The 23977-nt window shown below is 46.2% G+C and overlaps 1 protein-coding gene across 4 annotated transcripts in view; it reads left to right on the top strand.

Annotated features, from left to right (window-relative positions):
• The window catches only part of IGSF9B (immunoglobulin superfamily member 9B), a 1286301-nt gene that overhangs the window by 784673 nt on the left and 477651 nt on the right, over positions 1-23977 (top strand). For all 4 annotated transcript variants that reach the window (XM_085647232.1, XM_085647230.1, XM_085647233.1 and 1 more), the window contains one exon: positions 22986-23031. In XM_085647232.1, the coding sequence (XP_085503358.1) occupies positions 22986-23031 (46 nt within the window). The remainder of the gene's footprint in view (positions 1-22985; positions 23032-23977) is intronic.

Raw genomic sequence — 23977 nt, 5'->3', positions numbered from 1 at the left:
TACAGGGTACTGGCCGTTGAAGGAATAAGAACAGTACTTCTTCTGCCTCTTGCCAGCAAAAAAGAAAAGAGATTTGTCGCTATTGTTCTGATCAAACCACACTATGTGGCCGATACTGAATAGTAGGCCTTGTGGGCTCCTGGGTAGCCGACGCTCTCCTCTCACTACCATACAGGAAGTTCAGACAGAAAGACTCATAACATTCGAAGAGTCACCAATACAAAGTGATGGAATTTCCAACAATGAAATGGAACTTGTTCCTCTGGAAACAGAAATTCAAAGCACAAATGAAAGACAAATTTCACTTTGGCCAAATACCAATGTCTACATCAATATGCCTCAACAAGAGACACCTGCCGGTTCTACACAACCTGCAGAGCTACCAAAGATAGATCGAACTGCATCTGGCTACTTCATCGATTTTGATACCTTCTCTCTTGATCCCAGTGAACCTGAGACTACGCCAGCTCCAGTTTCCCGTAAGCAACAAATTCATGATTTCTACACTTTTCTGAAAAAGACTTACTTAGTTTCACCTTGGCTCCAGCTCTGGGTAATATCTGGAATATTGTTTTTTCTGTTCTGGATTGGCTTAGTGACTGTCATTTGCTTACTCTTGAATTGAAAATATCTCCCAGAAAGCTCTGCAGTATAGATTATGAACTTGGTCTTGAAACCTCATACATCATCTCATCGTTAACAAAGAGACTTGTTTTCCATGAACATTGCAGCTGTTCCAATTCCTGATGGTATAGTTTGGAACAAGGTTGAATATGATGTATTTGGCCAATACCACATTTATTAAAAAACTCTCTAAATGATATCATTACCTCCAGTACATTTCCTGATGATTGGGATTTTGAAACTGTGAATAATATGTTGTCTGATTTAGAACAATCCGCTGCATTTTCAAACAATGAAATGTTAGAGGACACATCTGACCTTGATAGTATAAACTGTTACCTTCATTATGGTCATCACTTTTTACACAAATCCAGTATCCCTCGTAATGTTTTCACATACCACCAATGGGACCATTGCCTGACACCACCAAAAGGTAGTTCAAAAACGTTTGCACAGAAATGTTAATATTTTTCAGGGTTTAACACTTCTGACTTGACCTCATATTACTATAAATTTGCACCAATGAAGGTAGGGACGTTACCTTCATGGTTGGAGCCCACGAGGCATATAGGACAGAGGTATTATATTCATGGTTACATTCCCAGCTGCAGATGCAAGATCAAGACTTTTTCACATAGACACAGTTCCTAACAATTGCACACCTTATGAAACACTAGAAATACCATGAACTTACCAAGAATATCAAAATTGATTTGAAGGCGCCCTACCGCATACACGCAATAATGTTAGATTTGGTCCCCTTAGCAATGAGGAAGCATATGGCCAGTTTTAGCCGGTTACTCACTATACCCAGAAATAAATAATTTAACTGCACCAGAGCTACGTACACCATACGCAGATCTGGTTAAAACATGGATGTTTGACACAATTTATCATGAGAATGAAGACAATAAATCCTGCAAGGGCTACTCAAGCTTGACTACACCTGGAATTGATCCGCAAACAATGAATGCAGTCATGGGTAAAATTCCCATCAGACGGGATTACATATGATCCTGGATTGCACAAAAAGCAAGCCAGCTTGAAGTAGTGTTTCTCCATATAGTACCTCAGGAAAAAATTGGGGCACAGTCTTTGCTGCAGTATATACCAGAACACACAGTACAACTTCATTGGCTGTTTTGGGAAAGGTGCTTAAACAGTTCCAAAATAAGTGTGGGGAAGTCCCTGCCCTGAATTTGGGGATAAAGCTGATGGCCAACTTTGCCACAGTATCTGCCATAATGTTGAGTAACATTAAAGGGGAAGTAGCTTTGACGGCGTTGCGCCAACAACTCTCAAAGTTGACTGAGAAAACAGGAGCGCAAGTTACCAACAATTGTTGAGGAAACCTATTCAACAATAGGTAGAGATAATTTGGGAGCCAGACAAATTAAGAGTTGTTCTGAAAAGGATATCTCGAAGCAGACATCAGATTCTTCCTCAAAGAAGAAGTGGGATGATGAGAAACAGAAAGGGAAGAATAAATCGCAGTGGGGGATCTCCTCAATAGGAGGCCACTGAAAAGCAGTATTATCTGCGTAACCGTGATAATAGCAAAATGCCTGACAGGTATCAGGATACTGATACACGTTCATCTCGTTCCTTTCAGGAGTCATCTAAAAAACACTTGGAGAGAGGTAGATGATCAGAGTGCAGATTTAAGGACAATGTGAAACTGAAGAAGTACTCACAAGGTTCTTCTGACTTCATTATAAAAAAGGAAGATAAACCTAAACAGTTCAATCTCCAATTCAAAAAGAAGAAGGTGGCTGGCAATAAAGTAAATCATACCACAGATATAGAGGACACTGTTTCTGAGCGGGGTGTGCCTCTGGGCAACACTGAAGAAGTCACAATAGTTTTCCGGAACCTGATAGATTGTCTGGTGGCAGTAGCGTTAAGTGACAACATTCAGGTGGAAACTCTGAATACAAGAGTGAGTTTCCAACATCGATTGTGTGAGATGCAACTCTAAATGGAAGAGGATATACCACGCACAATCAATGTACTCTTTTGGGAGAACTTGTCATTCAGCTTTGACATTTTCAAGGCCAAAAAGGACTAGCCACCAGAACTTGCCATGGACTTTCTCGAGGGAGAAACAGTAATTTTACCTGCTTTTTCCAACATCGTCCCAGATGAGGTTAAACATTCATATACCAGGGAGTGGGCTTTAGTGCAAGCTCCTGCGTTATGCTGCACCAATGTGGGGTGTGATGACGGTTCACCTTATCACTTTATAGCAGTGAGGTCAACCCCACAACCTTCAAGACAATACCCTGTTAAAAATTAGGCTAAAAAACAAGTTACAGAGATATTCACACAACTTGAATACCAAGGTGTAATAGAAAGATGCACCTCCACTATGAATAAGCCTTTGTTTCCAGTAATGAAACCAGACCATTCATATCGTCTAGTACTAGATTACAGATGCTTAAACACAAGCTACACACACATTCACAGTACAGAACGCCTATAGTGCTGCACTAATGAATAACATAGCGCGGAAAAATTGCAAAACCACTTAAGTGATTTCAAATGGCTTGTTCTGTCAAAACACAGCACCGGAAAGCAGGTACTTGACCGCATAGAGTGCGCTCGGGTCTCAAAAGCAGCTCTGTCAATTTCCCCAGGGGTATCAGAACAGCCCAGGGTTGTTTTCAGCCCAGGTTACAGACCTTTTGCAAGATTATGATGACCTTTCAACTCACTTGGCTAGAGTAGATCGCATAGTTTTGGGATAGGCACACTCGGGCTACAAATTCAATTAAAATAAATCAAAAATAGCCCACCTCACTGTCCTATTTTTAGATATGGGTTGGCAAGGGAAGGCAGCAGCCTAACGGACCACTTCCTTGAGGAGTGTGCGCTTATTCATCCACTAAATACACTAAAGAAACTCCAATCAATATTGGGTTTCCTGATCTTTGGCAGAACATACATTCCAGATTAAGCAGAGTGGGTAAAACCATTCTATGACTTGATACGTCCAGACATTTCAAGCACACCTTCAACAACTGAACACACAAACACTTCGTTCAGTAAAAGCTGACTTGCTAGCTTCCAAACACTTATACGCATGTAAACACTACAAACCTGGTGATTCGTATAATTGCAGGTGCATCAAGGTACACCTATGTCTCGTTCAAAGAAGGAGACACTGTACCAGTTGCTTATAAATCCCATTTTTATGCAAATGCAGATATGCGTTTTCCACTGAGAGAAAAGATTGTGGCGGCAGTACAGACTGCTGTAGTGAGAGAAAGATCTTTTGCTCAGGGGAAACACATTATTGTTGTGACTCCAGTTCCAGCGTTGGAGGCTGTCACAAAGGCCAGCATTCCAAACGCAAAAGCTGTACATCTACAATGGATACGGTGGGCCAACTCTCTCATTGGAACAGAAGTAGGCTACAAATTTGACTCCACACAACAGACACAGGTATACCTTCAATACGAAAATGAATATCCTCTGCCTAATTTAGTCATGCCTCTAGATCAGTATGATTACATCATCTATACTGAAGGTTCAACACAGCCTACTATAGGGAGAATGCACCAATACTCTGTAGCATGCGCCGCTGATTAGGGTAGAATGGAGGATGGTGAATTCCGCCCTCACAAAGCCTACATGCATTCACTAGGTGATTTCACAGCATAGCTAACTGAACTTAGAGCTCTAATTCTGGCACTTGAAAATACGGATCCCAGATTCTCCACACTTACTGTGTGTGATTCATATTATTGTGTCCAATCATCCAATGAGTACTTACACTATTGGAGCCAAAATCAATTCAGAGATTTCAAAGGGTACACCATAAAGCACAAGCTGCTTTGGGGACAGGTGGCAAAGCTCAGAGTGCTTGCCACAGACTCATGTCACACACACTAAGTCATCAATATTTAGGAATACACGTTGTAGGGAATTCCATCGATGACAAAGATTCAAAAGCGACAGTGCAAACTGCTGCAGTCTCGGAAATTACTTGTTCAAGTAGGAGGATAGATTGAGACATCATGGTGGCTGTCAACGCTGTATGTGATGGCACCCACCTGCCCAAAGGCTTTCCAGCAAAATACTCCTACCAGTTAAGTGCACAAAATATGTCATTTGCTCAGATTCCTGGAGTGGGGGATCGAGAAATACCCAATTCAGATTGCAGGTTAGGTTTAATACTAGCAGTACATGAGGGCCTAGCATTGCACACTCGGGGTGGCAGCTACAATTTCATTATTTCAGCAACACTATTTTTGGCCAGGTCTGTACAAACAGATCAAGAACTTTGTCCTCAAATGTGACATCTGCCAGCAGATGAAGGTTTCCACCACAATGCTTCCACCACAGACACATCTGTTGATCACACACAAGCCTCTCATTTGTGTTTACTTGGACCACTGCGGCCCTTTACAATCCTGTTAGCAGTGGATTCCTGCTCTCGATTCCTATGGGTTTGACCACAGCGATCAGGTGAAGCCCAAACTGTTATAAAAGATCTGCAAGCCTTTATCGGGACAAATGCAGTAACCCCATTCCATTAGGACCAGGGTCTGGCTTTTGCCTCCAGGGCTTACAGAGACACCATTGGAAAAGTGGATGTGACTGCCCCATCATTCCGAGGGAAATGCAGTAGTAGAGAGGAAGAAACAGGAATTTAAAGCAGTTTTTAACAGCTAGGGTATTATGTTCAGGTTGCAGTTGAGTCCATCACCTGTATGGGGTCCAGAGAGCCCAAAATAATCTGCCTAGAAGCTCGCTGGGTGGTCGGATTCCCTTTGAGATACTGTTTGGGGTTAAGATGTGGGTTTCAGAACTCGACAGTCCAGGTACAGTGGTCGCAGAAACACTGTTTGACATCAATGAACATTTGGATGTTTTACAGGATCGGAACTACTTTCAAGAATCTCAGAGCAACGTCCAGCAGAAATGTTACGCCACTGGAGAAGTGAAAGACACACCAGCAACTCCTGGTTGGATCCTCAAGATTTGTAAATTAGTCCAGGAGAAGATAGTGGACAAAAATGAATTCAGGCCATACTACAGAGTGCCTGTACCTGAACATTGAAAGTACAAGCACTGTACTTCTTCCTCCCCTTGCTGGTTGCAAAAATAAGAGCTTTGAGATAATAGATCTCATCAAACCACATTATGTGGCCGGTTCTACACAGTAGGCCCAGAGGGCTCCTAGGTAGTTACCTGCCTCTCACTACCCTATAGGAAGTCCCTATGGGAGCTTTGATCAGTGATGAAGCTTCTTCTCCCCTCCAGGGGACAGGTATCACTAAATTATCATTTATTGCTGATGATACATCTGCCTGTGGATTCCTCACCTTTTGAATTACCCCATGCACAGCATTCCACTGTAACTTTTCTTCATAGCTCTCCCACGTCAACGAAGACGTCACAATGGAACTGCTCCGCACGTGACTCAGCATGATGCCATCAGAGCCATAAGATGACCTTGTCGGTGTGTTGACGTCAGTTCCCTTTTTTCCGCGCCATCGACACGTAATGGTTTTTCCTGGGCTCTCCATTTCTGAGAATTTCTTTGTTGCACGTACTTGGTCTAATTGTAGCAGCATTCATGGCTACCCAGAGGAAGTCCAGCTTTAAGCCATGCAGGGAATGTGGGGGTCAGATGTCAATTAATGACCCCCATGAATATTGTTTGTGGTGCCTCTCTTCGGACCACGACGTCGGGGAGTGTTCGTCATGCAGGCACATGAACCCCAAAGCCTTAAAGGAGAAGGAGGCCAAGCTGTTTATGGCCAAGGCGAAAAAACAGAAGAGAGGTCGAGATCCAGGTCCAAGTCACCAGCTCCGAATACCTCGAAGGCGTTGAGGAAACATACAAAGAAGCAGCGCCATGGATCTCGATGTTGGTCATCGAAGGTTGAAACACCGAAGTCGGGGTCTATGGTTCTCCGATGTCACGGCAATTATGAAATCTCTCCTTCCTCTTCTCTGGTGACTCAGGTCCAGTCTCCTGCTCTGAGAGCTTCACCGGCGCTAGGAGAAACAACACCTCATCCACCGGCCACTCCGGCCCTGGCTCCAGGGTCTCCGGCGCTGCAGCAGGAGCCAATTGGATTGCCCTTTCAAGCGGTGTCAGAACCAGTGGTGCCGGATCCAGGATATCAAGCCTTTCCGGCTTAAGGGACGGATCTGTCACATTTCTTTAATGCAGTGTTTGGCATTGGTCCACTGGCTTATTCCCTTGGAGGCTTGCCTCCCCACTTCCCTCAGGCACCTCTCTTGCCTTTTATGCCAATGGCTTTGGGAAGTTGGCCTCTCGCAACGCCAAGGTTCTTGAAGCCGGTGTAGTCCCTGGAGGGAAGAGTGCCATTGGACGGATCCTTTCTGGCGCCGTCTGGCTCTGGTCCGGCGCTGACACAACCTCGCTTGGCACCTTCTACTATATTCGCTGGAACTTCCATTGATGCCGGTCATGAAGTCACCAACACCCCGTCTGGCGCGCCGACGCCGGTCCCATGGATGAGATCCAGAAGGCAAGCACAAAGGCTGATAGAAGAGGAAGAATATCAAGAACAGCAGGAGTAGGCTGAAGAGGGTGAGGTTGTTGACCCCATACAAGAGTTTGAGGGCGTACAGGAGGCTAGTGGCCTGGACACATCTCCTGAATGGGAGCTCTCCTCACCAAAAGGCCTTCCAATGCAGGAGGTATATTCTTATCACTCTGGAGTAGAGTAGGAAGGGGATCTGCTGGATTTGCCATTGCCTACTGCAGCATTTAAATCCAACATTTTAATGGAACTATTTCATTCCTCGTCTGCTGTTTCAGAACCTCTGCTTCCTTATAATGAGGCTTTGACTGAGTCTATCTTGAAGGTGTGGTAGAAACCAGTGACTGCTCCTGCGGTGTCCAGGTCTGTGGCGAGGAGGCAGAAGGTGGCTCCGGGGGATCCTGTTTTCCTGTCAACCCACCCGTCTCCTGAGAGTTTGGTAGCCCAGGCATGATGCTCCTCCAAACAGTCTGCAGGCTAATTCCCATCTATGCCTGCGGATAGAGAATCCAAACGAATGAAGCAGTTGGCAAAAAAAGTATTTTCTTCATCTAGTATGGCTCTAAAATCAATAAATGCTACATGTCTGTTGGGTCGGTATAGCCATGCTCTGATAGACTCAGCGAGGGAGGTGCTTCCTAAACTTCCAGAGGATGTTCATGGCCATTGGGCGGAAGTACTTTCCGATACTCAAGCTGTAGCCCGTCTGATTATTCAATCTGGGCTAGACACTGCGGACTCTGTTGCCAGGGTAATGGGTTCCTCTGTCGTGACCAGGAGGCACACTTGGTTAAGGGGGTCTGGATTTTCACTGAATGTACAGGCTACCCTATTGGACCTGACTTTTGACAGTTCTCATCTTTTTTATGCCAAATCAGATTGGCGCTACAATGCTTTAAAGATAGCAGAGCAACAGCGAAATTGTTGGGTCTCCAGTCTCAGTCCAGGGGTAAGGATACCGCAGGTTTCACACTTTTGGTAAGATGTTATCCTTTCGAGCCGAGTAGAAGCAGCCGCAACAGCAGCAGCAAGTGGGATCTCTGTCCAGATCATACAGGGGAAAAGGTAGAGGTCGTCCGTGAGGCACAGCTCTGTAGCAAGTCTTATCTAACCTCCTCCTCCTCTCCTGCCCCTCCAACTGGTACAGCAGGGAATCAGCTCTAACTCCTCCATCCTAGAGCATAATGGTCCCTTGGGAGGACGGGTGTTCCATTTTCTACAAAATTGGAGGTCTGTTACTTTAGATCTCTGGGTGTTGAATCTAGTGGAGAATGGGTATGCCCTACCCTTCTGGGAGTTTCCCCCTCCTTCCCCCCTCACCAGAGTTGGTGCTCAGAAGAGCACCTGTTGCTACTACAACAGGAGGTTCTATTTTTGCTGCTGAAAGGTGCAATAGAAGTGGTATGGAGGAGGAAAGGAGTCAGGTATGCTACTCCTGGTACTTCCTGATTCCCAAGAAGGGCGGTTGATTAAGGCCGATCCTAAACCTCAGGGTCTTGAATTTTTACCTCAAGCAGGAGAAGTTAAAGATGTTGCCCTAGCTCAGGTTCTTTTGGCATTGCAACATGAAGACTGGATGGTGTCAATCAATTTGCAGGATGCGTGTTTTCACATTCCCATCCTATAGTCGCATCGGAAGTATCTCTGTTTTACGGTGGAGTCTCAACACTACCAGTTTGCGGTCCTTCCATTCGGTGTTACTTCAGCACCTCGCGTCTTTACAAAGGTAATGGCAGTGGTAGCAGCACATCGCAAAGTCACCAGAGATGGTGTTGCATCATTTGCAAGTAACAATGCATCTGTTGTTCGACTTGGGATTTTTGATAAACATACCCAAATTTCACCTGGTGCCCTCCCTGCGCAACCTGTTCATAGTGGCAGTACTGGACACTACATTGAGTCATGCCTTCCCGCCTCTGTAGAGGATTCAAAACATCCAGGCTATGATTCCACTTTTTCTCAATGGAGCGGTTATTCCAGTCCTAAAGGTCTTACGCCTGCCTGGTCTGTTCGCTTCCTGCATACTGTTGGTCAAACATGCACGCTGGCACATGTGGGCCCTGCAGTGGTGCCTCCGCAGGCAGTGGTTTCAACACAACAGAGATCTCAAGGAGGTGGTCAGACTCTCTAGAGACACTGCAGCAGAGCTGTTATGGTGGAGTGTCTCGGACAACCTGTGTCAAGGGAAGCTGTTTCCACCACCATCTCCAGTGGCCACAGTGATAACGGATGCCTCCACTCTAGGGTGAGGAGCTCATCTTGAGGATCTGGAGGTCAAAGGCCTTTAGTCTCCAGAGGAAAGATTGTTTCACATCAATCTTCTGGAATTGCGGGTGATACGTTTGGCTCTCAAGGCCTTTCTTCCCTCCCTTCGGGGTCAGTTGATTCAGAACCTGACGGACAACACTACTGTGACGTGATACATCAACAAACAGAGATGAATGGGGTCGTATGTCTCTGCAGAGAGGCTCTGCGACTCTGGTCCTGGGCTCAGGACCATCAAATTTCGTGATTGCGAATCATCTGACTGGGGTACTGAATGTGCGTGTGGGCAGTCTCAGTCTGCAGCACTCGGCCATCATGAGTTGTGTCTCCATCCGGAGGTGGTCCATCACATTTTCAGGATGTGAGGGTTTCCTTGGTTGGACCTGTTTGCCACTCACAAGAACCCGCACTGCCTGTCGTTCTGCAGTCTCCAGTATCCGATTCGGAGAGCGTTGGGGGATATGTTTTAGTTAGATTGGGGTTCACAGCATCTTTACGTGTTTCCTCCCATACCCTTGATTCCCCGGGTTATGAGGAAGATTTGCCAAGACGGGGCCCAAATCACATTACTCGCCCCGGATTGGCCAAGAAGGGTGTGGTACACAGACCTCATTTACCTCTCATCGCACCATCCGCTCCGTCTCCCTCTCAGTGCAGCCCTCCTCTCACACTCGCAGGGGCAGGTTCTACACCACCTTCTGCAGAGCGTGCACCTTCATGCCTGGAGATTAAACGGGGCAACCTGTGCTCTTTCTTTCCCCCGCCAGATGTGGTGGATGTTATCTTATCGGCCAGAAGACACTCCACCAAATCTATCTATCCTGGTAGGTGGGTTAAGTTTGTTAATTGGTGTGGAGCGAGATTGATTGATCCTGTGCAAGCCCATTTATCTGATATTCTGAGTTTCTCTCTCTCCCTGGCTCAACAAGGTTGTGCAGTAGCTACTGTTAAAGGCTACTTGTCTGCCTTGTCGGCTTTTCTCTGTTTATTAGATCAACCCTCTTTATTTAAATCTCCCATAGTTATGAGATTCATTAAGGGTCTCACCAATAGGTTTCCTCCTACTCTCTTTATCATGCTGCAGTGGGATTTGAATTTGGTTCTCCCTTCTTGATGGAGTCTCCCTTTGAAACCATTGCATAGTTGTCCCTTGAGGTTCTTATTGCAATCACTTCCGCTATGAGGGTGAGTGAGCTGCAGGCTCTTAGCTCCAAGTCTCCATTTACCTTGTTTCATGGTTCTTAGGACCAGAGCTGCTTTCCTGCCTAAGGTGGTCACTTCCTTCCACCTTGAGCAATCTATCACTTTACCCACTTTCTATCCTCCCCCTCACCCTTCTAAGGAGGAGGAGAGACTTCACCACCTGGACCCTAAGAGGGTGGTCAGCTTCTACCTCGACAGGACGAAGGACGTCAGGTTGGATAACCAACTTTTTGGCGGATATGTGGGCAAGATGAAGGGCAAGGCTGTCCACAAAGGAACGCTGTCCAGGTGGATCATCCTCTGCATCAAGACCTGCTATGCCTTGGCCAAGAAGGAGCTTCCTGAAGGTGTTCGAGCTCAATCCACCAGAGCGAAGTCGTCTTTTTCGGCCTTAGCTGGAGATGTTAATATTGTAGACCTCTGCAAGGCGGCAACTTGGGCTTCACTTCACACTTTTGCGAAGCACTGTTGCTTAGACTCTGAGGTGAGGATGGATGGCCATTTTGCACGTTCTGTGCTGCAGGATGTTTTGGCATAGGTAGAATGCAACCTTTGCCAGGAGTGGGACTGCTTTGGTATTCAATTCAAAAGGTGAGAAATCCACAGGCAGATGTATCCATCAGAAGAACAAGTTACTTAACTTCGGTAACGCTTTTTCTAGTGGATACAGTATCTGCCTGTGGATTCCTCACTGACTCACCCGTCTCCCCGTTGCCTGCCGGTTTACACCGAAAATGTTTAGCAGGTAATTTATGTATTTTAATATTGTGTTTATTGGAATATTGTGATATGTTCACTAGGAAATGTCTATATTTTAGAATTTCCAGTTTTAATTACTTGTGTATACTGTATATATTTGTGGGAATGTTGTTGGTTCACCCATTCGCTTCGAAGGCACGGACAAAATGGGTGGAACTGAGGCCAGCATTGCAGACGAGGTCTTCTTATGGCTCCAAAGGCGTCATGCGGAGTCGCGTGCGGAGCCGCTCCATTGTGATGTCCTCGTCGATGTGGGAGAGCTATGGAGAAAAGTTTCCGTGAAATGCTGCGCATGGGGTAATTTAAAACATGAGGAATCCACAGGCAGATACTGTATCCACCAGAGAAAGCATTACCGAAGGTAAGCAACTTGTTCTTCTGTTACATCAACAAACGACTTACAAACGTCATGCACGGAAACACAGATTTCAATTTGACAAGCAGACAAATAAGATGTCTACTGCAATGTACCACCGCAGGAGTGTTCTCCCAGTTCTACACAGCCTCCGGAGCTTCCAAAAATATATAGAACAGCCCCTGGCTACTTCATTGACTATGATGACTTCTCTTCAGATTCATCTGACCCACCACCAGTACCCCAAGGTAGACTGAGGGAATTCTACTTGTGCCTGTAAAAGACATACTTTATTCCTCCTTGGATATACATTTGGATTACAATTTTGTTCGTTTTTCTCTTCATTTGGATTGGTTTTGTGATAGTGTCTTTTCACAATCAGGAAAAAGACTATCTCCCAGAACCCTCTGCTGTTGAACTTGGTTTTAATACTTCATTCTTGTGCGAACAGACCTTTCCCTGGTGAACATTTCGGCTGTTCCTGATTCCTGATGGAATTGTTTGGGAATAGGTATCCTATGATATATTAGAACCTACAGAAGTAATTCCATTTCCATATTGCAGGAAAGTGCCTTTTTTAACATGGTCACCCCCCCCCCCCCCCCCACACTTATTTAATGTGATTTCGACTGGAATTGCACTGGGTTCCTGCTAGCCAGGACCCAGTGCCAGATCTCTTTCCCCAGACCATACAATTGTTTCCCTCAATTGGCAAAACCTTTGGTACCCTCTGACAATCCCTAGTAAATGGTACCCCTGGTACATAGGGCCTACATAATAAAGATGGTCCCTAAGAGCAGCAACACAAATTGTGTGCCACCCTAAGGGCCCCACGCCGAGCTCATGCAAACTTCTACTGCAGGCTGCGTGTCTTGGTGCAGAGGAAAGTGAGAACACGACATGGCACACAGCCTGTGTGTCATGCATACTGACACTGCATGCAGGATAGGTGAGTCACTGCTACAGTAGGCCTCACAGCCCTAAGGCAGCGTGCATTACACTTCATGTGAGGGTATCACCACACAAGCAGATATGCCCCTGTGCTGGTCAGATTTATTGCTGCCAGTACAAGTGAATAGGGAAGCCATTTTGCGAGCATGTGCTGGACACTGGTAGAATCGAGTTAACCGGCTACATGATCGATTCACTGAAAAAAGGGATATTTCGTATCAAACATATCATATTAATAAACCCGCATTGATGCCATTGTCGAATTGAGTAATACATGCACACAGAGAAAACGTACCAGCCACTGGCGTGCTAATTGATTTGTTCTAACCAGCCTGCCACCAGAGATGAGTTTCTGACCCCCAAGGGTGAGGGCCTTTGTTTTCTGGGTGCCAGAAACCAAGACTGCTTGAGCATGGGGTATCTTGCACCCCCCGCCCACATGATGTCCTGCTTATTGGCATTCCAGTGCCGGGGAGCTTCAAAAAGTCCCACCGCCTTTAGTATGCAGATCTGGCGGCTTCTCACAGGAGAGGAAACAGGCCCCCTTTGTCCATAGCCCTTGGCACCTGGACAGGCAGGAAAATTAGCTGGGCAAAACAGATGTGCCTGCCCACAGGCGAGCACCACCCCTGAACTGGGCTACCTGACGTGGGTGCAACTTTTTAAGAAGTGACCATCTTGGTGATGGCAAATTTAGGATACCTGAGACAGGGTTATGCCCACTTCCACCAGGAAGTGGTCATATAGGGGCGTAGTGACTCCTGGGATAAGTAGCCCATTGGCTACTACCCTACACTCCCCCTTACACCCCTAAATTCAGCAGTTAGGGGAGCCCTGGCAACAGGAAATCAGATCCTGCCAACCAACAGAAGAAGGGCAGAAGAGAAGGGTATGCAAGAACTGCGGAAGAAGGAACTGGCTGTTCGCCTATTCTCTACAATTGCATCTCGCCCTGCAAGCTGCTGATCCTCCAAAGCCACGGAGCACTGCCAACACTTCTCCAAAGACTCAGGAACTCCCATGGAACAGCGGACCTGTTCCCCTACATCTTGCAGGTACCAAAGACTTAGCTGTGAGTCTCCAAGACTGCGAAAACCCATCACCTGATAGCACCCAAGCCACCTAGCCTGAGCTGAAGTAGGCCAACGGTGCCAACATGGTCCAGAGATCCTGACTACCTATGAAGGAGAAGGACACTGAAGAGTCATGAAGGCAGAAGATGAAGGAAGAGCAACTGCCTCTGCACCAGATCTGTCTGCTGTTCCCCATCGAAACTCTGCCAAAAATGTCTCGTCCTACTGCTGTTCTGCCTCCAAACCCTTGGAGGACTGCCTGCTTTTAATAAAGTCACAAGATGTCCCGTGGAGCAGCAGAGCTGCTTCCCTGCATCCAAAAGGCACCCCAAAGAAGACTGTGAGTACTCCGGACCATAAAAACTAGACTCCGCAAAACACCACTGCACCCATTCTTCCAAGCCCAGGCTGAAGCGGACCAACAGGGCCAGCTTGTCCCCCGGCCCTATAGAGACAAAGCCCACCTTGGACTTGCCCATTGTGGACTTCTTAATGCCGCCTGCAGGCTCTGTTTGTAGGCCTTCTCTACCGCGAATGCTCCAAGGTGATGAAAATCCATCGCCCTTGGAGAAGAGGAGCAAAGGCGTCCAAAAGCAACCCAAGAGTTAAACTCAGTTGGCTCAGTACGAATGATCCCCCAGTCCGAGCCTGCAGCCTCTTTACCGACAGACCAATCCCAATGGACTTGGATGGGGCACCCAACGCTGTAAGGCACCTCTGCAACCGGCTGGCCCAGTGCTTCCCAAACTGAACTGTTGGTGCTGCCTTGGACCTTGTGCCATACTCTCCTTAAGTCCAGAAGATGGATCCCGTAAGTTGCTGTTGAGTGCAAAAATGCAATACATGCTTTCTTCCAGAGTTAACATTTCCGCAAAGTGCTTCAATTATGATTTTAAGTATCAAAATCCTGTTTTCGTCACACCTGCTATTTTAAAAAGTACTTACCTGAATGTGATGATCTTGGTGCCTAAAGTGTTATTTTTATAAATTGGCGTGGATGTCCTTATTGAGTTGTGTGCATCATTTGTTGACTATTGTGTGGATGTACAGGTGTCTAACACTCCTCTCTGATAAGCCTAAGGCTTCTCGGCCGCACTACCCACTAGAAAAGCACCTTGGGATTGCTAGAGTAAGCCCCTGTCCACTACTAAGGGAACACCTGGACTCTTTGCATGGTATACCTTTTTTTGTTTCTTTGCATACCCTAAATAGAACCAGCTTCCTACACATATCTATTCAAAATGTCTTTGCCTGACTATCACTCCTAGTACTATCTGTAATGATTGTGACATTGATACAGTGCATTAAATGCTAGATGATCTGCAGCATTCAACTTTTTTTCATGAAAATGAAATGTATGATGTCACGGCTAATTATGATGAAATGTTCTATTTCACCATTATGGTGACCATTTCCTGGCTTGGGGCGGGGAAAAAACGATGGATTTAGGCCCAGATCTCTGTACTGGGGTGAATGTATGACATTGTTATGCATTCTGTCCATCAATTGTTCTTTTTGCATTTGTCACCCCGAATGGGACAGGTATGCCCAGATGTGGGTCCCATGCTCTCCATGTCACTGGAGTCAAGCGATCCTGGCTGATGAGGGGTGAAACCCCAAAACCGGTCCTAGGATGCTTGTTTCCAGTCCAGGGAGGACCTGGCCTGGCATTTCGGGCTGGACTGTTCCCATTGGGTGCAGGGTTAATACTGATTTGTATATATATGGCTGGGTTCAAACTGGAATGGCATGGGGAGCAAAAAATTATGGATTTAGGCCCAGATCTCTGTACTGAGGTGAATGTATGACATTGTTCTGCATTCTGTCCATCAATTGTTCTCTTTGCATTTCCTGCATAAAGCAAGTACTTCACATGCAGGTTCAGGAGAACAAGACTTTATTCAGAGCATGCCCTATACCACAACAAATGAACGGATGTTAGTCACTTTTTCTTGACATAGTCAAAGGGTTTAGGATCAAAAGGCCAGACCCACATTACTTGCAGACACAACAGGCGGGCTGGTACTTATAGTGTCTGGAAGTTGTGCCTTCATTGGCTTAAACAATCCACACTGTCTCAAGTGAAACACTTGTCCCTTTCTTTCTGATGACATGGAATTACAAGACTTCTTGCTAGGCCCTCAAATACCATTTCAAAAGCTCTTTCTGTATGCAATATGCAATGAAGTGTGGACGTTTTCACTGTAGGAGGCTGCTGAGAAATTGCATGAAATTGACTGGGCAATTTTAGAAATGGCTCTTGCAGTAGTAGATAATGGTATAATCAATCAATCCACCAGGATTTACTCTCTGGGTAACATAGTCTCATCTTTACAACATGGGCAGTTGCAGCTTAGGGCTATCATGTTACTGAGTTTGGCTCTACAGACACTTCTTGCTGGTCGTATTCCATGTAAAGACCTTAAAGCACTAGTTTGTTTCTATCATAAAAATCTAACAAAACAACAAACCTTCATGGCAAGGAAGGACGCAACATGTTAAAAATAGAGAAGGTTTTCATTCATTGTTGCAGAAATGCCTTGCGTGGATTGGCAAATCCACAGGTTTATATCTCTGCCAACTTTGATATTTCATTTCCAATACTGCCTACAACACCATCAAGTGGGCATCTGAGTTGCTAGGAGAGGGGTATGTACACGAGTCATGGATCTTACCTTTCAAATTCCGATGTCTTAATAGGAAGACTGAGGTTTTTCTTAACTGGACTGACTGCAAAAGTACTCTGGGACATTCCTTGGTTTGAAGGTAAGCTTCGTTTCATGGTGCTTATATTGCGTGTAAGGTAAACTTGTTATGTTATTTGAATGGTATTCCGGCTGCTATGATCCTTCCGGCTTTCAGATTACTTTCGAATGGGAGTTACTTGATGCTGAATGATCAAGGCTGCTCTGGGATGAGACCAGGAAATGCCTATCTGGTAACGGCCTCTACGGTTGTGACCTGTTGTACACAAGCACTGTTCCGACCTCCCTGTACACTTGAGGATGCAACTCTTTGGCTGTCGATAAAGCTTGCAAACCTCTGTTTTGATGCTTTAAGCAGACTGAAAGTCTTGTTGTTCCAGAAAGATGTGGCCTTAATGTCTGCAGGGGAGATGTTTTATCTTCAAGCTGTAAGGTCCTCTTCTGAGATACAGTCGCTACTCCCCACTAATTTCCCTCGCCATTTTGGAGACCTTATGCACCACATTTTTAATATGTGTAGGACTGCGGGGGTAGCACACTTTTTTTTAAGACAATTGGCTCCAGGTTGGTTAGCACCTTCCAGACAGTCTTCTGAGTTATTTCATCATTCTTACACTCGGTGCTTGGAAGTTTTTTTGGAGGCTTACCACTTGTCCTGTTCCTAGTTATCGGGGCTCTGTTTTTATTTTTTTTGCTCCGCAATGCATGTCCCATTACGAGGTCAAATGGAGATAGCACTACCACATGTGCTCCTGTGTCGTGAATGCATGATACAGTGCTTTGGCGCCCCTGTGCTTCAGGAACTTATGACCACTGGTTCTTGTCATTTCAGCCTGTCTGGCCACACTGTGATTACATGAAATATTTGTATCACAAATGTGCAAAAAGGCTGTGCAACTCTTTCATGACTCGTAAACCGCGTGTCATATTTTCTTGACACACTGTGTGCAGCCCATTTTCCGCTGTGTCCTGTGCACTTTTGAATGTGTCTTGGACATGTGCTTGGAAACGCAACTGGTTCAGCCTCCGGACAATGACCTACTAGGGGGTCCCCTACCGGGACACTTGTACCGTTGTCCTTCACACTTGCCCCAAATTGCAAACTATGAGCCTTCCTCAGATGCCTCGGCTCCTGATGATTAGAATCCTGGCTCGCCATCTACAGATTCAGCACTGGCTGTTCATCCCTTGGTAGACGCCTAGGGGAATCAATCAATCAGGGGGTTTATATAGCGCACTAATCACCCGTGAGGGTCTCAAGGAGCTGGGGGGGCGGCTCCGGGTCAGTCGAAGAGCCAGGTCTTGAGGTCCTTCCTGAACATGTGCAATGTGGGGGAGCATCTGATGTTCACAGGGAGCTCGTTCCAGGTTTTCGCTGTGAAGTAGGAGAAAGCTCTCCCGATGGTTCTCTTTCTGCTGATGCGGGGAACTCTAAAATGGCGAGGTGGGCAGAGCAAAGGTTCCTCTTGGGTACGGGGAAGGATAGTCTCTCGTTGAGGTAATTGGGTCCAATGCTGTTGAGGGATTTGTAGGTGTGGGTGAGCAGATTGAAAGGGACCCTCTTCGAGACGGGGAGGCAGTGGAGGCCACGTAAGTGTTGGGTCATGTGCTCATGGCGTGGTGTCCCGAGGACGAGTCTGGCTGCGGCGTTCTGGATGGTTTATAGTTTGCGTAGAAGAGTTTTGTTGATTCCGGCGTAGAGGGCGTTGCCGTAGTCATCTGCTGGTTATGAGCGCATGGGTGACGGTCCTTCTGCAGTCAGGGGGAATCCATTTGAAGGTCTTGCGGAGGATGCGAAGGCAGTTGAAGCTGGTGGAGGCGACGGCGTTGATCTGGTGGTTCGTGGAGAGGGAGGAGTCAAGGGTGATGCCGAGGTTTCAAGCGTGGTCTGTAGGGGTGGGTGGGCTCCCGAGGGCGGGTGCCCACCAGGAGTTGTTCCAGGCGGTGGTGCAGGGTCCAAGGATGAGGATCTCATTTTTCTCTGAGTTTAGTTTCAGGCAGCTGTCTTTTATCCAGGCTGCCACGTTCTTCATTCCTTCCTGGAAGCAGAGTCTGGTGTCTTCGGGATTCTTCGTGAGCGCGAGGATGAGTTGGGTGTCGTTGGCGTAGGATACGATGTTGAGCCCATGCTGTCTGACAATGGCGGCGAGGGGGGCCATGTAGATGTTGAAGAGCGTGGGGCTGAGAGATGATCCCTGGGTACTCCGCAGCTGATGTCCGTGGGTTTGGAGAGGAAGGGTGGGAGTCGGATCCTCTGGGTCCTGTCGGAGTGGAAGGATCGGATCCAGTCGAGGGCGGCTCGCTGTTGTCCCACGTCGTGAAGTCTGTCAGCGAGTGTGCAATGTAAGACGGTGTCGAAAGCTGCGGAGAGGTCTAGCAGGATGAGGGACGCGGTGTGTCCCTGATCAAGTAGCATGCGGATGTCGTCGGTGGCTGCAAGCACTGCGGTCTCGGTGCTGTGGTTGCTGCAGAATCCAGACTGAGAGGCGACCAGGATGGAGTTCTCTTCAATGAAGGTGGTCAGCTGTGTGTTTACGATTTTCTCTGTGACTTTGGCCGCAAAGGGGAGGAGAGAGATCGGCTGGTAGTTTTTCAGGTCTGTAGGGTCGGCCGTTGGTTTCTTGAGGAGGTGTTTTACCTCTTCCCGTTTCCAGGCGTCTGGGCAGCTGCCTGACCTGAGGGAGGCATTGATGGTTCGTCTTAGTTCGAGTGCGATTGCAGTGGCAGCTCTGTGGAATATGTGCCGTGGGCAAGGGTCCGTTGAGGCTCCTGAGTGGTTTTTTTTCATGGTCGTGGTGATGAGTTCAATGGTCGTGGGCTCCCAGGATTTGACGGTGGGTTTGTCGGCGGCCGTGGGTAGGGGGGTGGTGTTGGTCATTGGTTCACTGAAGTTGTCGTATGCCTTGATCTTCAGATGGAAGTAGGAGCTGAGCTTGTCCCAGAGTTCCTGGGAGGGTGTGATGTCCGTGGATTTGCAGGTCGGTTTGGCGAATTGCTGTATGACGTTGAACAGTTCCTTGGGGTTGGATGCATTGGTCTGGACTTTGTCTCCTATGAAGGTCCGTTTGGTGTCCATTATACGTTGGTGGTAATCCTTCAGGGCGCTCTTGTGGTTGTTCCATGATTCCGTGGTTCTCAGGTTTCGCCAGGCTTTCGCTAGGCGTCTGCAGGAGCGTCTGGCTCGTATCTGTTCTGTAGCCCTTTTGCATTGGTGCCCCTGCAAATATCATCTGCCATTGCTGTGAACAGCAATGTTTTGTCTGCTCCTCAGAACAGACAAACAATATGGCAGCTTTCGAGTTGTTTAATTCTGACATGTTTTTCACATCCTAAATTGTTTTGAAATTTGCACCACCTTTTAAAATAGCTTTTTAACTTAGCTTTTACACTTTTAAAATTTGGCTTTCTGAATGCTTTTGTCTTCAAACTAGATTAGTGCCTTTTTACACTTTTATTGTTTTATTTTTAGACATATATGTTTAGCATTGTTTTTAGATAGCTTTTTAGTCGTCTCACATGGTTACAATAGGCCCGGTTAATAAACACCATTTTACATGCTTATGTTCTTAAGTTACCTTCTCTCCCTAAACACAATGACATCTGACACACATTCATTGGCATGCACATACAGGATAATATTCTTCAAACTCAGTTTTGCTTACACTACCACTTCATAGGCACTCTATTAAAACACCTTGAACATTCTATAAAAGGGCTAGGTTCATCACACAAGATGTTATTTGTTTTAGCTGCTCGGCGACAGAGCTATCACAATAGAATAAACAATAGCGGCCTCACTATGACATCAGCATGGTAAAATGGATGTTGATATTATGTATACGACATCAAGCATTTGTTTATACAGAGTAGCATATCGCTGGCACTGAGAGGTTGATCCATGCCGGAACTCCAGCTCAGCTGACTCCTATTTATCTCATGCGAGGGATACTATCCAGCTCTACATCAAGACGGGCAGCTTAATGACACAAACCCACAGGTGATGGGGAGTTAGATCACCCTTCAGTGATTTGGTAGCTTCATTCACCATAGACATGATATGTTAGGATGCGCTAGATAGGAGTGCAATATATTACAGTACTGAATGCAAGCATATATTTCCTGTAATCAACAAAATGGTTGAGCTGTTTATCTTTTTTCACCATACTCGTAATCCTAAATGCATTATTCTGTTTCTTTCTATTGATTATTGCAGCACAAGTATTCTACTCAACAATCCTAATGCTTCAATAAATATTTAAACTCTTTACTGTGTATTTCTTGTGTATCTCTTTGGGTATACATACGTAACTAAGCAAAATGGGTTTTAGATGTGTTCCCAGGATTTCCTTGGGGAGTCAGGGTTGTCATGTTCTAAGGTTGTACATCCATATGTTACCCTGTCAGGTTAGGAGTCAGATGGTGCACTGTGATCTAGAAGGACTTGGGCCAGCATATCCATATGGTTTGTGTGGAATCAGTCTCCCACAGTTCTGATGGTTATGTTGGCCTACAATCTACCATTTTACTTGGGAAAGTATGAGCCGTATAACAGAAGCTCCTACCTCCAGTATGCCTTTACGCCAATACCACTCCTGCCCAGAGTTCTCAAGAAGATCAGAAACGACTGGGCCCATATCATTCTTGTGGCTCTGTATCGGGCATGGAGAGTCTGGTATCTCAAGCTGCTGAGCATGACCATCAGTCCTCCTATTAGGCTGCCCCTTCGAGAGTATCTTCTGTTGCAGCAACTGGGAAGGGTTCTACACCATAACCAGCGCACCCTCCACTTCCTTGCGTGGAGATTGAACGGCGACCTCTGACAGCTTCCGACCTTCCTTCCGAAGTCTGAATGTTATTCTGGCAGCCAGGCATCCCTACACCAAGACTGTAAACGCCTCCCATTGGGACAAGTTTCTACCATGGTGTGCCTCCCACAGTGTTGAACCCCTTTCTGCACCCTTTTCTCAGGTTCGGTTCTGTTGTTTGCATTGGCTTTGGCCCAGCAGGACTCTCTCTGGACACAGTTAAGGGTCATCTCTCTTCCATCTTGGCTTTCTTGCAGTTCCCCGACCAACCTCTCTTTAAGATATGCCATTCCTCATGCATCAGCGGGACCTCAACCTGGTTCTCACCTTTCTCATGGGTTGACCATTCGAGCTTGCACACTATTTCCCTCTTAGGCTCTCGACATTAGAAACTGCTTTTTTAGTTGCCATAACATCGTCCATGAGTGTCAGCGAAATGCTGGCCCTCTCTGCACACCCTCCTTATACCACTTTCTATCTGGACAAGATGGTTTTCTGGACACGTGCCTCCTTCCTTCCGAAGGGCCAGCACATCACCCTGTCTACCTTTTTTTGCTCCACTTCACCCCTCCAAAGAGGAGAAGAGACTTCACCATCTGGACCCAAAAAGAACATTGTCATTCTACCTTGACTGCACAAATGAATTCCGCGTGGATGATTAACTCTTCGTGGGCTATGTTGGAGCAAAAAAAGGGAAAGGCGGTGCAGAAAAGGACCATCTAGTGATGAATTATCCTCTGCATTAAGATATCCTATGCACTGGCCCTGAGGGCTTGCAAGCTCACTTCACCAGCGCCTAGGCTGTGACCACTGAGTTAACGTACGGTATTCTGGTCCTAGAAATCTGTCTGGCAGCAATCTGAGCCCCACTACATACGTTCACCAAACTCTACTGCCTGAACAGTTTTGTCGGTCGTGACTGGCCATTTACCCATTTGGGCGTTCAGGACTTTCTGATTCAATTAGTTTTGCAGTCCCTTCTCAGGGAGGTATTGCTTGGGTATTTATTCTAAGGTAAGGAATCTGTGACTATAAGTCTCTATCAGATGAACAAGTAACTTACCTACTGTAATGCTTTATCTGGTAGAAAATGCAACTCTGCCAAGTCTCATGGGACCGCCACCGCTAACACTGACCCCCTTCCATTCCCACAGGCAATTACCTGTTTTTCATGTGATCTGCGTTTACTTGAAGTTTGTTTCTTTGTAGAATGGACTCATGGCCACCATTCATTTAAATGCTACTGATGTTTACATTGGTGCTCTATTAATGGTTCTGGGAGTGTTGTATGTGTCCCTAGGGATTTGACTACAGATATTCCCTGCCTCTCTCGATGTGCGCAGTCTGATTTTCAAAACATTTAAATGTGTTCCAAATGGAACTTCTAGATACAAAAGTGTGCAATGTATGTGAATTGATACTGACATTAAGCTGCAAAACCAGTGATTCAGGTAAGTGACACAGTTGCCTACTTATCTGTTTAGTGCGGTTCTTCCACCTATTCTGGTGCTTTGCTTGTTCACAATTTATTATCGCATTCTTTTAGGTTGCAGTGTTTCCTGTAAGCTTGCAATAGTGTGAAACATGTCTCAAGCTCTCTAACCTCCTTTCCAGTTAATGGTGGGACTGCCACAGTTCATGGCTGTATGCCTTTCTTAGCTGGAATGCTGCCTTGCAGTTGCTTGCACTTCCTTTAGCCTGTTTGTGTTCCCCTTTTTCAGACCCTCCGCTCTCCATCACCCATTGCAGGAAAAGTGTTGAGTCACCGTAAGTATAAAGCTGTCCCTGTCACATTTGCTTTTTCTTCACCCCCTCTAATTACCCTGCTTCTGCATGGCTTCCTCTTTCATTCCAGCTTCTTTGTGGATTTTTGTTACCTTACTTTATCGTAGTTCCCCCTTAACTCTTGATGTCCCTTGTTCTATTCTCTGTACGTTCCTTCCTCCTCCTCGTGAAATTTCCACCTCCCTCATCTTTCTCATCCCTTTTGTCTTCCACCTACTATCCTAATTGTGTCCTTTTACTCTCATACCTCTCTCTCATTCCCAGCTCCTTTCTCTATTTAATCTATTGCTCCCTTCTGCTATCCACAAGGGGTTTCTAGTGCACGCCCCTTTTCATGTTTCCTTTCTATTTCTACGTTTCCTTGTCTTTCATTACTTCCTTTCTAGCTCACTAGTTATCTTATCTATTCCTTGTCCTTTCACCTCCATTCTCATCTCTCAATATACCATTTCTCATGCCATCATCTCCATCATCTTTCTGATTCTGACTCTCTTATATACTCCCTCAACCCATCCCTTGCTCCCTCCTATTTACCATTTCCTTTGTACCCCCTCTTTGTATTATGGCCCTTCCTTCTTTACCCTGTACCTTACTGCCTCCTCAATTGTACTTTGCTGGCACTTTTTTCCTGTCCAGGATCTGCTTCCTACTATTTTTCAGTCCTTGCTCCCTCCTCTTTCTCATTGTTGGTTCATTCCTCTTTCCCATCTCTTACTGCCTTTCCCTTTTTACTTTTGCTCCTTTGCGCTTCCTTGGTTGTAATAATTCACTTTCTTTGCTGCTGCCTCTGGCTTGGCCCCCTCACACGTCATTCCTCCGTCTTTCACGTCTAGACACTTCACTTTCTCGAACTCATCTTTTTCTCCTGCCTCAGTCTTGCACCACTGTCCATTCCTTCACTGCTTCCTCTTTTTTGTAATTCTTCTTT

The sequence above is a fragment of the Triturus cristatus genome, chromosome 3_2 (assembly GCF_964204655.1).
Source record: "Triturus cristatus chromosome 3_2, aTriCri1.1, whole genome shotgun sequence".
In the NCBI taxonomy this organism is placed as follows: Eukaryota; Metazoa; Chordata; class Amphibia; order Caudata; family Salamandridae; genus Triturus; species Triturus cristatus.
This window is presented reverse-complemented; position numbering and strand designations above follow the sequence as displayed.